Raw genomic sequence first — 15,310 nt, 5'->3', positions numbered from 1 at the left:
AAGAAGACAAAACAGCCATTGATTGCCAAATCCTGATTGAATACCAGCCAGCCCTGGGACACTATGATGCCTTCTGCTGGGCCTGGATGAGACTACTCTTAGACGTGACTCCTTGCCCTGCATGTGACTCTTGAAGGTATCGCAAGTCTGAGGGTGAGGGTCAATAGGAATGAAGTGTCAGGCCACTACCTCCAAGGAATGGCTTGGAACTCCTGGCCATGTGCAAATAACCCTGGTGCCCTATCCATTGTAGAGGGAATTACCACTCCCCTAGGAACATCAGGTTTGAGTGGAGAATGGAATACGATGTGGGTGTCTCCAGTAGAAAGGAAGAGAGGGGAACAGGCAGGGAAATGGGAATGTTCCAAAAACAACTTTCACATCATTTTGCTGAAAGTTTGTGCTGCTTACAAGTAAATCACTTAAGGTAAAACACCTCCAGGTCTCTGAAGAAGCAAAAGGCAAGAAGGGAAAAGGACATTGAGATGCCCCCCTATCTTAAAAGTAGTAAAAGAAAATACAAAAAACACGTGCAGTGAAATCCACACACCCACACAGTGGCCTGAAAATAGTATTGAACTTAGAAATCTTTTTCCTAGGGCTTGGTTTCTCCGGCCTGGGTGAGATTCACAAAAATGAGTTTCCTAGAGCATTCTTTTATAACCTTCCTGTTGGATATTTATGAATGCCAAAATTTGCTATAATATACCAAATATAATATACCTTGATGCCACTGTAATTCTAGAACTCTTGAGAGCAAACATTCTGAACATATCCAAAACGCATTTGGCAGGAGGCCCTGTGGAGTGATACAGCAGAATTTCTATTCATTTCACAGCCCAGAGTCTGACAATGGGTTGATCTTTGTGTTCTTTCTCCTTACACTCTCATTTAAAATTCCAGCTTTTCTGTACCCTAGATATAGTGAATGCTTTCAAGTGCTTTCTCTATTTTTTACTCATTAATGGAGCAGAGTAGTATTAGGAAGGTATTGGTAAGTTGAAAAAAAATTGAATACAGCTAATGCAAACTTAGCTAAAATATGGTAGGGCAGAATGATCAACTTGTAAAAGACAGTACCTAGAGTTTAGGAATATAAAACCAGTATTCAAAATCATCATAACTTCTTTTACAGATAAAATTGTGGTACTCCCCAAATTATAGAGCAAATGCCAGATGAATTAAAGTGCCATAAAATTCTTCATTTACTATATATTGTTTTGTAAGCCAAGCTCTCTTTGCTAGAAATTTCTTCTCATCTTTTGGCCCGTTGTATCTAAATTTTACTCAAATTACAAAATGCTGTACCTCAAGATCCAAGGCCTAGAATTCTGAGCAGAATCGCAAAAGAGAAATTTACCTGCCAGTACTTGCCACTCAGCACGTAGGTTCAGGATTAGTGTGAGAGTTACAAATCTCATAAATTTCAAGCACACACCCAACACTGACTCTAAAGCAGCCAAAAATAAATAAATTTTTTTAAAATAATAAAAATAAAAAATAAGAGTACAACTTAATGAACCACTATTATCTGAAAAAATATATGTAGTATACATATATAATATGTATATATACCTATACACACATTTGTTGAGTTTTCACACTGTAATTTGTCTTAAAACTACAACCTCATATCTATATTGGCAGAGCTGTTTTATGCCATCCTTCAGCTCTCTCCTAAAGGAAATTACGAAATAGTAACAAGTTAGGGTTTCACACTCCTCATTTTACAGATGCTGAAACTGTGGTGCAGAAAATTAAGCATCGGGCCCCAGTCATCAGACTTCGGTCCATTGTTCTTTCCACTCTTTCTCTTTGTATTTCCATGAAAATCTATACATCTGCATAACCATTTTTGGAATGAGTCTGAAGCACTGGGAAAAAAGTCTCAAGTTCAGAAAAATAATAATAAACTAATAATAAACACTAAGGCCTTTATAGTTACAAAGAGGATGCTGGGAAATCTATACTCAAGGCTGGACGTATCCTATGTTCAGTTTACCTAGTAAGAGGACTGTGGAATATGAAAAGAGAAAGAATTGTTGAAGGGAGAGTGAATACTGTCTCTTGCCAGTCTACAGGTGTCCTGACTCAAGATTCCTGAGTCAGGAAGGCTCCAATGTGTACCCCGCCACACACGTACAATCATTTTGTACTTTTATTTTGCTATCAGCAGTGTCTTGTATACCAACTAGAATCCCTGGGTTGCCTTCTAGAAACTTTGGACAGTGCACCAAAACACAGAAATATAGTCCCTGGATCTCAGAAGTCCTATGCAAATTTTAGATAATCCAAGCATGTTTAATCAACAGTAAGTCTTTGGTGTTCTGTATTGTTAGTTAAGTTATTCTAATAACTAACAGTGTAACAGCAAAAAGTCATTATCCATTATCATCTGCATCTAATTTCTTTTTAAAATATTTTAGTAACTTTATGAAATACAGAAGTGAAGAGTGAAAAACATCATCAGAAATTTTAATAAGAATTTAAATATAGTAAACCTAAAATTTTGTTCTTTGTTTTCATGATATTAGAGGTACATATATACAAAATGAGAAATATCCTCTGAATGCAATTAACTGCTCATGAACTATCACTGCAACCTGGGAAATAACCATCCTCTATATACTGATTTCAAATACATCTCTGATATGTTCTAGCTTATCATTACTTCTGATTGTTCATCTTGTATTTGCATCATTATTTGCAATACTTTAAAAATATTGTAACATTTGATGGCTTATGGTTTTGTTGAGAGAGGATGACCATGTTTTTTGCTCCAAAATTGCAAAATATTTTTATTTTTAAATTCATAAACACCAATTAGAAGGATCAATTCAGTGAGTTAAATTTCTACATCATCTAGTTTCTTCCAGTTTATCAATACCTTCAATACATACCCACCTTCAGTATTTGTCCACTTGTGAAGCATATTGGGTAAACTTTGGTGACAAGAATCATTAGAGCTAAAGAATACTGTCACATGTCCTTTTAGAAAAATAGAATGGTCAGGCTCTTGTCCCCCAAATTTACATGATGAAATTCACCTGCTTAATAATTAACTATATAAGAGTACCATATATCCTTTTTCATCCTTAGAACTATATTGCTCAACCATTGAGCTTTTTGTTTGAGAAAGTTCATCTAAGATATCATCACACAAAGACTCAGTCTGAGATTTAACTTAGACAATTCATTTCACCATCATCACTAGAGTCCCAAGTGGCACTGTCTCTTTATAGTCATCTTCTGATTTAACAATTTTGAAACATCTTCCTCTGTCAATTTTAATCTCTTGGACATTATGAGGAGAAAATTTTTTAAAAAATCTGAATTCTTATAAAAAAAACTAAAAGCAGACTACAAAGATAAATGTCTCTCATATTTTTCTATACGTTCTTGAAAGATGATGCAAAAATTTTGAGCAACACAGTAGGAAAACTGGATAATTATATAGATATAATAGTAAATTCATTTAGTCACCCTCTGGGATATAATAGTAAATTCATTTAGTCACCCTCTGGTCTTCTTACTGCATCATCTTTCTAAGCCAGTTGTCCAATGAAACTATAATGAAAGCCACTTACATAAACTTAAGTTTTCTAAATTTAAGTAGGCACATACAATATAAAAAGAGAGGTAAAATTAAATTTTAGTAATAGATTTTATTTAACCTGTAACATCTTTGAACAGATATCTGCATCAAAATTATCAGTGAACTATTTTATATTCTTTGTTTTTATTCTAAATCTCTGAAATCTAATGTGCAATCTGTACTTATAGCACTTCTCAGTTTTGAATAGCCACATTTTAAGTACTTAGTAGTCATATATGTCTAGTAGTTACCATATTAGACAGCATAGTTTTGGACAATTCCACCATTCTTCCTTTTTTAAAATTTTAGTCTTTGGGTTCTTTAATCATTGAATTAATTGATAAGTTAGGATAAAGTAATTCCTAGAATGATAAAAAGGGACAATGTCTCAAGATATGGAAAAACAAAATCACTTTCCATACTGCACTTTAGATTTATAAAGGCCCTTTGATAATTACAATAGATACATTTTATTCTTTTTTAAAAAGGCAGTGGGCTTCCCTGGTGGCGCAGTTGAGAGTCTGCCTGCTAATGCAGGGAACACGGGTTCGAGCCCTGGTCTGGGAGGATCCCACGTGCCGCGGAGCAACTAGGCCCGTGAGCTGAGCCTGCGCTCTGCAACAGGAGAGGCCGCGATAGTGAGAGGCCCACGCACCGCGATGAAGAGTGGCCTCCGCTTGCCACGACTGGAGGAGGCCCTCACGCAGAAACGGGAACCCAACGCAGCCAAAAAAAAAAAAAAGTAGTTTTGGAATTCTTAAGAATTTTTAAGAGTTCAAAGTTGAGAGAACAGACTGATGAAAAAATCAGCCAAAGACCTTAACAGACATCTCACAAAAGGGATATACGATGAAGAATAAACATATGAAAAGATACTCCACTTAGGTCATTAGGGAAGTGCAAATTAAAACATCGAGATACCACTACACACCTTTTAGAATGGCCAAAATCCAGAACACTGACAACACCAAATGCTGGTGAGGATGTGGAACAACAGGAAGTCTCATTCACTGCTGATAGCCACTTTGGAACATAATTAGGCAGTTTCCTACAAACTTAAACATATTCTTATCATACAATCCAGCAATCACACTCTTTGGTATTTACCCAAAGGAGTAGAAAATTTATGTCCATGTGAAAACTTGCACACAGATGTTTATAGCACCTTCATTCATAACTGTCAAAACTTGGAAGCAACCAAGATGTCTTTCAACAGGAAATGAACAAATAAACTGGTATGGCCAGACAATAGAGTATTATTCAGTGCTAAAAAAAAAAAAAAAAAAAAAAAAAAAAGAAATATTAAGCCATAAAGACATGGAGGAAATTTAAATATATGTGTACTACTAAGTGAAAGAAGTCCACCTGAAAAGACTGTATACTATGATTCTAGCTATATGACATTCTTAAAAAGGCAAAATTATGGAGACAATTTAAAAAAAAATGCCAGACGGTAAAAGCTGCTGGCAGGAGTTTTTGGGAGGGAGGGGTAAATAGGTGAAACACAGGATTTTTAGGGCAGTGAAACTACTCGTTATGATACCATAATGGTGGACATGTCATTATACATTTGTCCAAACTCATAAAATGTACAACACAAGAGTGAACCCTAATGTAAACTGTGGACTTTGGGTGATAATGATGTATCAACATAGGTTCCTCAGTTGTAACAAATGTAGCACTCTGGAGGGGGAGGTTTGATAATGAGGGAAGCTAAGCATCTGTGGTCTCTGTACTTTTCTCTCAATTTTGCTATGAAGCTAAAACTTCTCTAAAAAAAACCCTTAAAGTTAAAAAAGTTTTGTTTCTATGCACTTCAGGAGACCTCTAAGAAATAATAAAAGTCATGAAGTACCAATCCATACAAATGGTTAGAACTGCTCAAAAAAAAAAAAGAAATAAATGACAATTCAGTCCAAAGTGCCTTAATAGTCTATCAAGGATTAACCATTTTCACTGCTTTTTCTTTTTCTGGCAGCCATTGTATCAACCATGTCATTTTGAGGGGTCTAACACCTAAATTTTAAGGAATAAGAACTGGAACCTTTTGGTACCCCTAATTTAAGCTGAAACTGCCTTGCCAATAGGAATGCATTTTTTCATCATGTGATTACAACTATTAATAGGAAAACACATTAATGTATGTAATACTATATATATGTTATTCTGTAAAGTTATATATAAATCTAAGGTACTAAATTGTTTTCATGCCATCTAATGTCAGTCCATAAAAGAACAAACTTACTTCTTTAAAAAAAAAATCATTAAACCGTTTTGATAGAAGATATTTCATTTGCTGAATCAATATATATAATTGAAAGGTGATATTTAACACTGAGTTTAAAGGGGAACATGCCATAGCCCACCATCTGCAATGCTGTTCCCACATAAAATCAGGGTAATCTGCATGCCAGCCCGCAGTCCTGAGGAGGTCATTGCTGAGCACCATGGGAAGGTCACTAAATTAGACATTAGGAATATCTGCAGTCTAGTCCCTGTTCCAAAGCAAACTCATTCTCACCTCAATCAAATAACATATTAAATCTGCGAGTATCTTGTGTACCAAATGAGGTGTATATTCCTGGTCTTTAGATTGGCTAAAATAAGAAAATAATGATTTTTTGTTTCAGGATTAGAAGTATCAATATTTGAATCTCTCTAATGTTTCTTTCAGTATTTTTTCCTCTACCTCAATAAAAATAAGGCCAAAGGATAGACAGGCAGGCAGACAGACAGACAAACACACACACACACCCAACACCATTTCTCAATGCATTTTTATTTATTTTTTAATTTTATTGCATGTCCTGGCAAACATAAGTGGCTTGTGGATTTGCCTCTGGCTCACCAAAAGCCCATTACCCAAAATACCAAAAGACAAGCAACTGAAGCTTAAAAAAAAAAAAAAAAAAAAAAAAAAAAGCATCACATCTATAAGAAAACCTTTTCAAAAACATTAATAAAGCATATAAAACATTTGGCATTGACTTAATTTTTTACAATTATAAAAATAATAAAAAAAATGCAACCTTTTAACATTCAACACCCTGCATACTATACTTTAGGGGACTATCAAGAAAACAGAAGGTAAATGGATTTAATGAAGTAAGTTCTAGTCTCCATTTCCATTTCTAATCAACTCCAAACAAAAATCTACCCATTCTTCTGCTAACTGTACTGAACTGAGGCCACAAGAACTCCATTAAGCCCATGCCCCCTCTGTCTGTCTTAATATTCTTTTGCCCCTCATGCTAGCTACTCATACACTCAAAAAACATTAAGTTGCCACCAGGATGTGAGGCCAGTAGTTGTGCCTCACGCCAAACCCATGATATACAGTGAAGGAATTTCTGAGTCCTTAGTGCCACCTGAAGAGTGCTGAAATAGCTCAGAAGATGTCCTAGGTTTATTCAAACACTCATGATAGTCCAGGAAGCCATTTGCCCTCCTAGCATTGCCAAGGCATGGCTTTCATTCTTCCTGTTAATAGGTTTTCAAACCTGCATGCTTGTTCCACATATTAACAGTGCTTATTACTATTTATGCAAAATAAAACTTTGAAATCAAGGACTCACTCTCTTTAACATACAAAACTAAAAAATAAAAATAAAAATCAATTTTTCCCTTCCCCCCATCTTACAGTAATGGCATTTTAAAATTTGACATTGTAGTCTTACTAAATGGTGTTTCCAGGAAAATATAAAAACAATAATAATAACAAAAAAAGTTTCAACTGTGGTTCTGGAAAACCCGGTATCCCAAGAAGAAAAAGATAGTGAAACACAAAGTATGCATGTTCACTTGCAAAACATATATACACTTTTCAGATGAAACTCATATATATTTTTGAGCCACATTAGTCCTTTTGCACTTTAAAATAAAAATGGAAGCTTATGTGCAATGATAGCCCTTTACCAGAAGGCACGACAGGCTTTTAGAGCTCATTAGCATATATACAAAATACTTGTTTCATAGTTTGAAAAAAAGTATTTGCTACAAAGTATGTTTCTAAAAGATGTACAGCAATATCTCCATTTACACGTTTTTTCAGAGTCTGAAGACAACTCTTTGCTTATGTGGTTCAGGCAACATCTCCAATGGAAGGCTTATCCTCTGATCTGTCAGGACATTTTTATGTGTATGCACAGTCCAGAAGACAGATGGACGGGAAACTGGGTTCTCACAGTTACTTTCCAACAAAGTGAAACTATTATTGTTCAAAAAGAAAAGTGATATGGTGATACAACTGATGCTTTAGGAAAACTGATCTCATAATTTTATATTTTCCAAATCACTGCTCCTATTTTAAACCTTGAAGAGAGAAAGATCAACAAGCCTCTATACGCAGAATTTTATAGAACGTGAGGGTCATTAGAAGAAACATTTACCAAATAATACTATTTATGTTTCAAAAAGTCCTCCAAGTATTTCAATTCATAGCTCACTGAGATCTCTTACTGTTTAGTGGAGATTCAATAACTCTGTATGATTCCTGTTTTTCCTGGATAGTCTTAATAGACATTAAAGCTTTATTACAAGAACTAGGCTGATGGCATTCATCCCAATCAAATTAACCTTAATTCTAACAAGGGTGGCAAATGTGTAATTGAGTTAATCAATCTAGTAGGAAAATTTGGTTTACAGGCGTTTGTACTGGCAGCTAATGCTTTGCCAAAAAATACTGAGAGTTAAGGTGTCTGGCATTAAATTTGAGGAAATTGCTGAAATACCCAGACACGTGATACCAGGTGTTATTGAACTGGCTTCCATGACTTTTTAAGAATTTTAGCCATGACTCACATTCCCCAATCCCAACCAAAAGCAAGGGAGAATATTTCCTTTCCTATGGTGAGTGATAGCGGGAACATGAACTTTTTCTTGTACTTGAACTAAATCACCCCAAAGGCAACCACCATCAGTAGTAGGGATATCAGTAACATAAAATATACCAACATAGAGAATCGTGTACATATGTATACAGTCTCACCCACATAATAACAAGCGGATCTAACCAAAGGTTTGATGTGGCATGTGTTTAGCATCAAAAGAACTGAAGGCACCTACATGTCACTGTCACTCACATGTCCTATCAAGATCTAGATAACTATTACCATACATGGCTGGCCTTGAGAGATGGGGTATAGATAAGCCATCCAAAAAGAAAAAAAAAAAAAAAAAAAGGCAATAAGTGCAACTCAATTTTTTTTCCTTTAAATTACATTTTAAACAATACTCAATGCCCCCCACCCAAAAATATATACTGTATATTTATATATTTATATATATAGTCTTAGACTATAAGGGTGAAAATGCTTTATAAAAGTCAAGGAGAGACCTCTGCAGCTTAAGGAGACACACACTGCTTTTTTGCTCACTTCTACCCAGCCATGACAATTACAGTCCTGCAAGCAAGAGACCTGAAGGCTTAAAGCCAGAATCACAATCAGATGCCAGGTTGCACATTAGGTAAAAAGTAGCCTCTTCCTTCTCCTTCCCTTAAGAAACCTGACTGAAAAGAGGAAGGAGGGGAGCTAGGAAGAATGCTTGGCTGGTCACACAGTGGCGCCTGGTAGTGGGGTTAGGGGGTGGGAAGACGGAAAGAGCTCGAACCGCAACGCTCATCTCACTCCCCCTCCTCTTTGATGCGCTGTTGCTTGTTGCGACGAGCATCCATGTCAAAGTTGAAGTCATTCCACTCATCTCGGGGTGGGAAGGAGATGGTCTGGCGGAGCGTGAAGCGCACGGCGTCAATTACACGCTCGCCCCGGGTCTCACTGGAGCCCACACTGACTGTGGAGGCACCACTTGGGGTCCGCAGGAGGTGGGGAGGGGATGAGAAGTCGTGGAGCTGCCGGTGGTCCAGGATGCCTTTCCAGATGGCATGTCGGAATTGCTCAGGGATTTTTAGACTTGCCAAATCCTGTGCAATAGGGAAGCAAATCAGGAAGAATTAAGACAAGGAGACAAACTGACATTTAGTCCACACCATTCTGTCATTCCCCAATGCTCGGCTTTAACTGACCTGCATTTACTGAACTCTACATTGGAAAATAAAATTAGCTCTTTATTAATCTTTGGCATATATGTAACCAAGCACAGATATACAGGCTTGAGGTGCCATCTCTTCTTGTAGGTAGCATTTTACTTATTCTCTATTGGTCTCCATTTCTTCAGTGGTAAAATAGAGGTAATATTTAGATCAGAGAACACAAATCTCCAAACAAAAACATCAGGTAAAGGAAACTTCCAACTCTCAGATCTACCTCGCTCTAATCACTGGAAGAAAGATATTAATGGAATGCCACCACTTCTCAAATGAGGAGATGGGAACAAAAGATTACTAACAGATATTGAACACTTTCGACATGCCAGGGGTTGAACTACTTATTTTGTATTCATGATCTCATTTAATGCTAAGATTAGTGGTAGATATTATTCCACCTATTTTATAGACAGAAAAGCTGAAGGTCAGAGAGGTTGATAATTCTAAAGTTACACAATTAAGTGAATGAACTGTGGATTCAGGACCGCCTCTGAGCCTAAAACTGCCCTAATGACCAAAAGGTTTCTTGGTGTTTGGATAAATCAGGGTATCAAAATACAGAGTACGTGTCCATGTTCTGTGGTTGGGGGTAGAAGGCATTACAAAGATGGTTGATCTTAACTAACTGTGGTCACATCTCTGTTTACCTGCACTAGCTCCTCATTAGCTTGTTTTAGTGTTGGCTCGCATTTTTGATGGAGCAGTAGGTAGGTAGAAAGAACGTTGTGCTTAGAGTCAGAAGACCTTGACAGTCAGAAGTTCTTATTCTGTCACTGACTGGCTCTAGACCTTCATTAAGTCACTTATTTTCTACTGGCCTCAGTTTCCTCATTGGTAAAATGGGATACAATTCCTTTTTAGGTCAACACATACTGTGGACTCATATGCAAATGGGGATATGAAAGTATTTTGCAAATTATAAAGCACACTATGTAAATCTTAAATCGTCTGAATTATTACTATGTTATACCATGATTAACCCATCCTTGCATCTTAGAGGCAATACTTATAACAACTCCAAAATTTAACCATATTCCTTTTCCAGGGAGGTATGTGAAGTAACTGAGACTGGTGTTGAGAGACAAGCGGAAAAGGAGGTGTCTATTTCCAGTGATGAGCAGGAAGAAGCTGAAGTGAGGATGCGGAAATCAGATAGCCTCCCAATATTTCCTAATTTGGAAATGTGCAGTGTGGGTACTCCAATTTCCTATTCTAGCATACATTATAAAGAAGTTATTCCACAAATAGATAAGTGAGCATAGTTCTTTATGCTTCTGAGACTCCCAATAAGTCCAAAACTCTCTGTACACTAGGCTCCATTAATCTGCATTACTCTCTGGATAGATTTTAACTTATACTGACAGGTGAGAAAGCTGTGGCCCAGAGCCTGGCCCAGGACCTAGCCAACACCAGCAGAGATAGATTTGTGGAGAGCATCAGCAGATCCTAGCAGCCAAAGGGGCATCCTGACATACTCCCCAGTGGGGACAGTGAGACAGTTGAAGGTAAAACTTTGCAAATATAGGGAAGGGACACATTTCCTGTTCCATCATGTAAGGCTCTCAGACACAGGGCAACACACCGTCTTGTGTCAAACTGCCTTCAGTGGATGGACATCATTGTAAAGTTCTCTGAAACTTGTCAGAACGTACTCCTGAAGCTTTCTCTATAGCTTTTACTTATAATTTCTTCCATCAGGGCGCAGCAGCCAGGGGTGATTGAGGGAGTGGAGAGGGGCGGGCATAGGGGCAGCACAGCATATACTTGTCACCAGAGGGCAGAGGTGCTCTCACGCTTGCAGGGACATCTCTAGCATCGGTGCTCAAGGGGGGGTGGGGGGCAAAAAGAGGTCCCAACTACAGAAGCGGCAGCAGAGACAGAGAGTATCTTCTTCCACCAGCCCAAAGGGCCCTCTGGAAGCTAGAAAGGAGGATAGTGAACCCCAAAGAGAGCAGCATGAAGAGCAGCCTGGGAGGAAAACCAGATTGTTGTAAACCAGAACAAAATGAGCTCCCACCCACGTGAACAGTAGTTCAAGAAGTGCTGTAGGAAGCAAGAAAATGTCCCCTCCTATCCAGCTTGCTTCCAAGACTATCAGAGCCAGAAGGCAATGATTTTGAACCTAATTTGATTAACTGAGGTCCAGAGAAGCCAAGTGATAACCCCAAGTTCTCATTACCACTAGGAAGCATAGTTGGGACTTGAACCCATGACCAGTGCTCTTTCCCAGTGATCAGGGATGGCTGGGTCCTATTCTGGTAGAATTGACCATGAATGAACATATGGTTCTAATCGAGAGGCACAGCTCAATCCTCTGTGACATGCTATTTTAAAGAAAGGCAGAAAAGGCCAATCAATAGAGTTAAAGACCGGAAGCTTACATCTCAGGGTTCTATTCCTGGTTCCGTCATCAACCCATCATGGCAAATGACCATATTGTTGTCTCTCCATGTTTTAAAGTGAGAATAACATCACCTGATTCCTGCGATCCTCCCTGGGTTCTTACACCAGTTAATGAGAACAACCAAAAAGTCCTCTGAATTCTTTAGAGATCATACATTCCTTGAAGGTGGGAATCAGATCTCACTCCCACTCTGCATATAGTATGCACACAATAGACAACTGCTGACTGATCAGAGAAGCTGAGGACCACTGATCCTGAACTTCTCATATGTAGAGGCGGAGGCCTGGGAATCTTTCTAATATGGTTATGTGTCCCAGTAAAACTGAGGACTGGGGGTAGGACAAAAAACAGAGGGGATTCAACTACAAGGTGAATGTCACCAGAGGGAGGAATTTACGGAATAAAACTCAAGAGAAAAGTCTAACGGTTACTTACATCCATGGAGTAATGCTCAATCTGATAGATGGTGGTCAGCCCCTGGGTCGTGAAATAGTCCAGACATGATGAACAGCCCAACCTCGCTAAGAAACTGCAGAGGGAGGAGGGAAGAGGAAGGAGGAAACAGAAAAAGAAAGTTCACCCCAACTGCATTGGCAAGATAAAGGAAAACCCAACATTTTGCCCTGGGATGCCCTACATAAGAGATTAGAGGCAGATAAAATATATGTGGGGCCTTGGATTGGAGGTCTGGGGATGATTAGGGACACGAACTTTAGGTCTATAAAATTAAAATCAACTGTTTAAAGATGCCTGCAGAGCAGAGGTTTTTCAAATGGTGACTGGTGGAATTCTAGGGGTTCCATATCAGTGTCTTAGGAGCCATTGCAGTGGGTGAAAGGAAGGAGTCCAGTGCTCAGGTTTCCAGCCCTCTTGCCTCCTAGCTCTTCACTTCAAAAAGAGCATCTCTCCTTCAATTGTTTATATCTGGGGTTTCTGAGAATGGTTTATGTGGCTAAGAAAAAACTGTAGGCCACTATACTGTGAAGTCATCCATGCTTTTTGATTGGTGTCCTCATCAAAATACAGACCCCCTCCTTTACGGCTCTGGTCTCAGATCGGTGATGCCACCACCGTCACAGAGCCAGATGCTGGCTGATGAGCCATGCCCTTTGCCACCTCTCTGACCCTGCTAGTATTGTTGCATCCATCACATGGGAACCAACACATATTATTCCAGCAGCCAAATGAAAAAAATCATTCTGCACATGAAGCAGGGCACTAGGCATGAGATTTGGGCACCGATGCTTGCCTCTGTTGGAAACAGAATTATCCAGACTTCATGCCTTTCTTTCTTCTGGCTATCTGAACTCTCTTTCCTGGAATGTCCCCAGTTCCCATACGACAAAGCAAAAGAGGCCATCAGGTTCTTGAAAGTCCCTGTCATTTTTACTAACATTCAAACTTTTTTTATGGACATCCAACTCCAAAATAATGATCCCATGGTGGCTGAGAGCTATGAGGCCTAGAGAGCAGGAAAGGGAGCGAGACAGCAAGTTGAGTGCCCATTTGGGAACCCCAGCCCTGAGCACCAATTTGAAGGCCACAGCTTACTGTAAAAATGTGTTGGAGGAGGAGGGGAGTAAGTGAAGATGTGGGAAACAGGCATGAAAAATTATATGCCTATCAACTCACATGTTCACTTTTTCCCATGCTGATTGCTGTGGTTTGCTTTGATTAAACGCTGCTGATGACTCCATAGATCAGAGATAACAGTGGCTGAACGTCAACCACTGGGCTGCTTTGCTTTCTTTCCAACTGTGCTATTAACTTTGACAGTGTCCACCCTCCACCACCCAGAGATGCTTAGGACAGGCCCCCAGGGGGGCATGCTGTAGACTCACCTGACAAGGCTGCAATCTGTGGGGTACGGAGGTGGGGGGGTGCAGTGGGAGGTGGATGGCATGGAGAGAGGGGGAGGGAGGGCCTGGGTGGGGCTGAGTCCATTCATGTCTCCAGCCATTGGCATGTGGGTGCCCATCATAGGAACTGAACAGAAGCAGGAGGAACAGAGAGGGTTACTGCCGTCATCACATACCAGCATCCCAGTGGTCCATCTCGCCTGGCTTAATGTTACCAAGGGCCTCATCTACCAGCCTTCCTTTTCAGTCTTATCTCTCACTACACCCCTTTAAGCACCCTACATCTCCTTGAACAGAATAGTCGCCAAACTCCAAACTAATTACATACTTCTTGACCTTGGTACATTCTCTTAGGACAATCTCTTCCCACTTTGTTCTCTACTTCTAATGCTCTGTCCCAATTGCTTGCTGCTCCTGATGTTAATATAGTCTCCCTTGTATTTGTCTTCATGGGTTATATTTCTGTCTCCCTCACTAGGCTAGTCTCCTTAAGCATGGAGATTAGACCTTATACACGTCTGGGTCCGCACAGACCCGAGCACAGTGCCTGGCACAGAGCAGATGCTCAGAAAACTTAAGTGAACAAACCTGTGAATGAGAGAGGGCCCTTTGGAATATTGGTTCGGGAATGGGAGGCTTTACTGCAATATTTGTAGGGAACCAAATGCCTCATAAGGAAGGATGCAATGAAAGACCCCAGCTCTTTTTTCTGGTCCATTTCAGGTTGGGAACACCACCAACTTGGATTGGTTTCTTACTAAACCATAAACCGTAAACATTCACCTATAGAGAAGAAAAGCTCAATACCAATAATATTTATGAAACAAACTTTGTCTTCAGGTAAAAAAAAAAAAAAAAGAGCAAAATAACATATCTACAAAAAGATGAATGTAATTTGCTTCTACTTCAGTGAACAGTAGTGTGCCAAAGGGGAAAGGCCTCTGCCACCAACTAGCCAGCTAAAGAGCATAGGCCTAGCACGTCTTATCGGTTTCCCCTCTGACTTTCCTGATGCCATCAGAGGAAAATTATGAAGCATAAATAAGAAAAAGTAAGTAAACTGTTACACAAATGTGAAGGATCATTACCACTGCCACTATTTTGTCATCTCAAGAAAAACCTGGGGACTCTAAGACATCACCAGAAAGAAAGCAAAAAATAAATGGTTCCTTTTCCTTTTCCTGTCAAAGCAGCAGACCTGCCAAAGGGTCAGGTTTAGAGTCTTAGGATGTATTTGTCACTAGTGAGAGAGCAGTCTGGCTCTAATGCCTTCATTGTCATACCAGGTAACCAAACCAAACCTCATATATCTCTTATCTCATTAAAATCTAAACATGTGCTATCAGAACCAGAAAGAGTCATAATCTTAGCCTCCCTTAACTTCTTTAAGAAAACCCAATCTCTTCAAG

General features: G+C 39.1%; 1 protein-coding gene across 4 annotated transcripts in view; it reads right to left on the bottom strand.

Moving 5' to 3' along the window:
• Positions 1-9,218: 9,218 nt before the first annotated feature.
• Positions 9,219-15,310, bottom strand: part of TP63 (tumor protein p63) — a 220,281-nt gene continuing 214,189 nt past the window's right edge. For 2 of the 4 annotated variants that reach the window (XM_068545458.1, XM_068545459.1), the window contains exons 12-14: positions 13,884-14,028; positions 12,478-12,571; positions 9,219-9,515 (exon numbers count right to left, since the gene is read on the bottom strand). In XM_068545458.1, coding sequence (XP_068401559.1) covers positions 9,219-9,515; positions 12,478-12,571; positions 13,884-14,028 — 536 coding nt within the window. The remainder of the gene's footprint in view (positions 9,516-12,477; positions 12,572-13,883; positions 14,029-15,310) is intronic. The other 2 variants (XM_068545460.1, XM_068545462.1) reach the window with 1 other exon arrangement.

This window comes from Eschrichtius robustus, chromosome 6 (genome assembly GCF_028021215.1).
Source record: "Eschrichtius robustus isolate mEscRob2 chromosome 6, mEscRob2.pri, whole genome shotgun sequence".
In the NCBI taxonomy this organism is placed as follows: domain Eukaryota; kingdom Metazoa; phylum Chordata; class Mammalia; order Artiodactyla; family Eschrichtiidae; genus Eschrichtius; species Eschrichtius robustus.
This window is presented reverse-complemented; position numbering and strand designations above follow the sequence as displayed.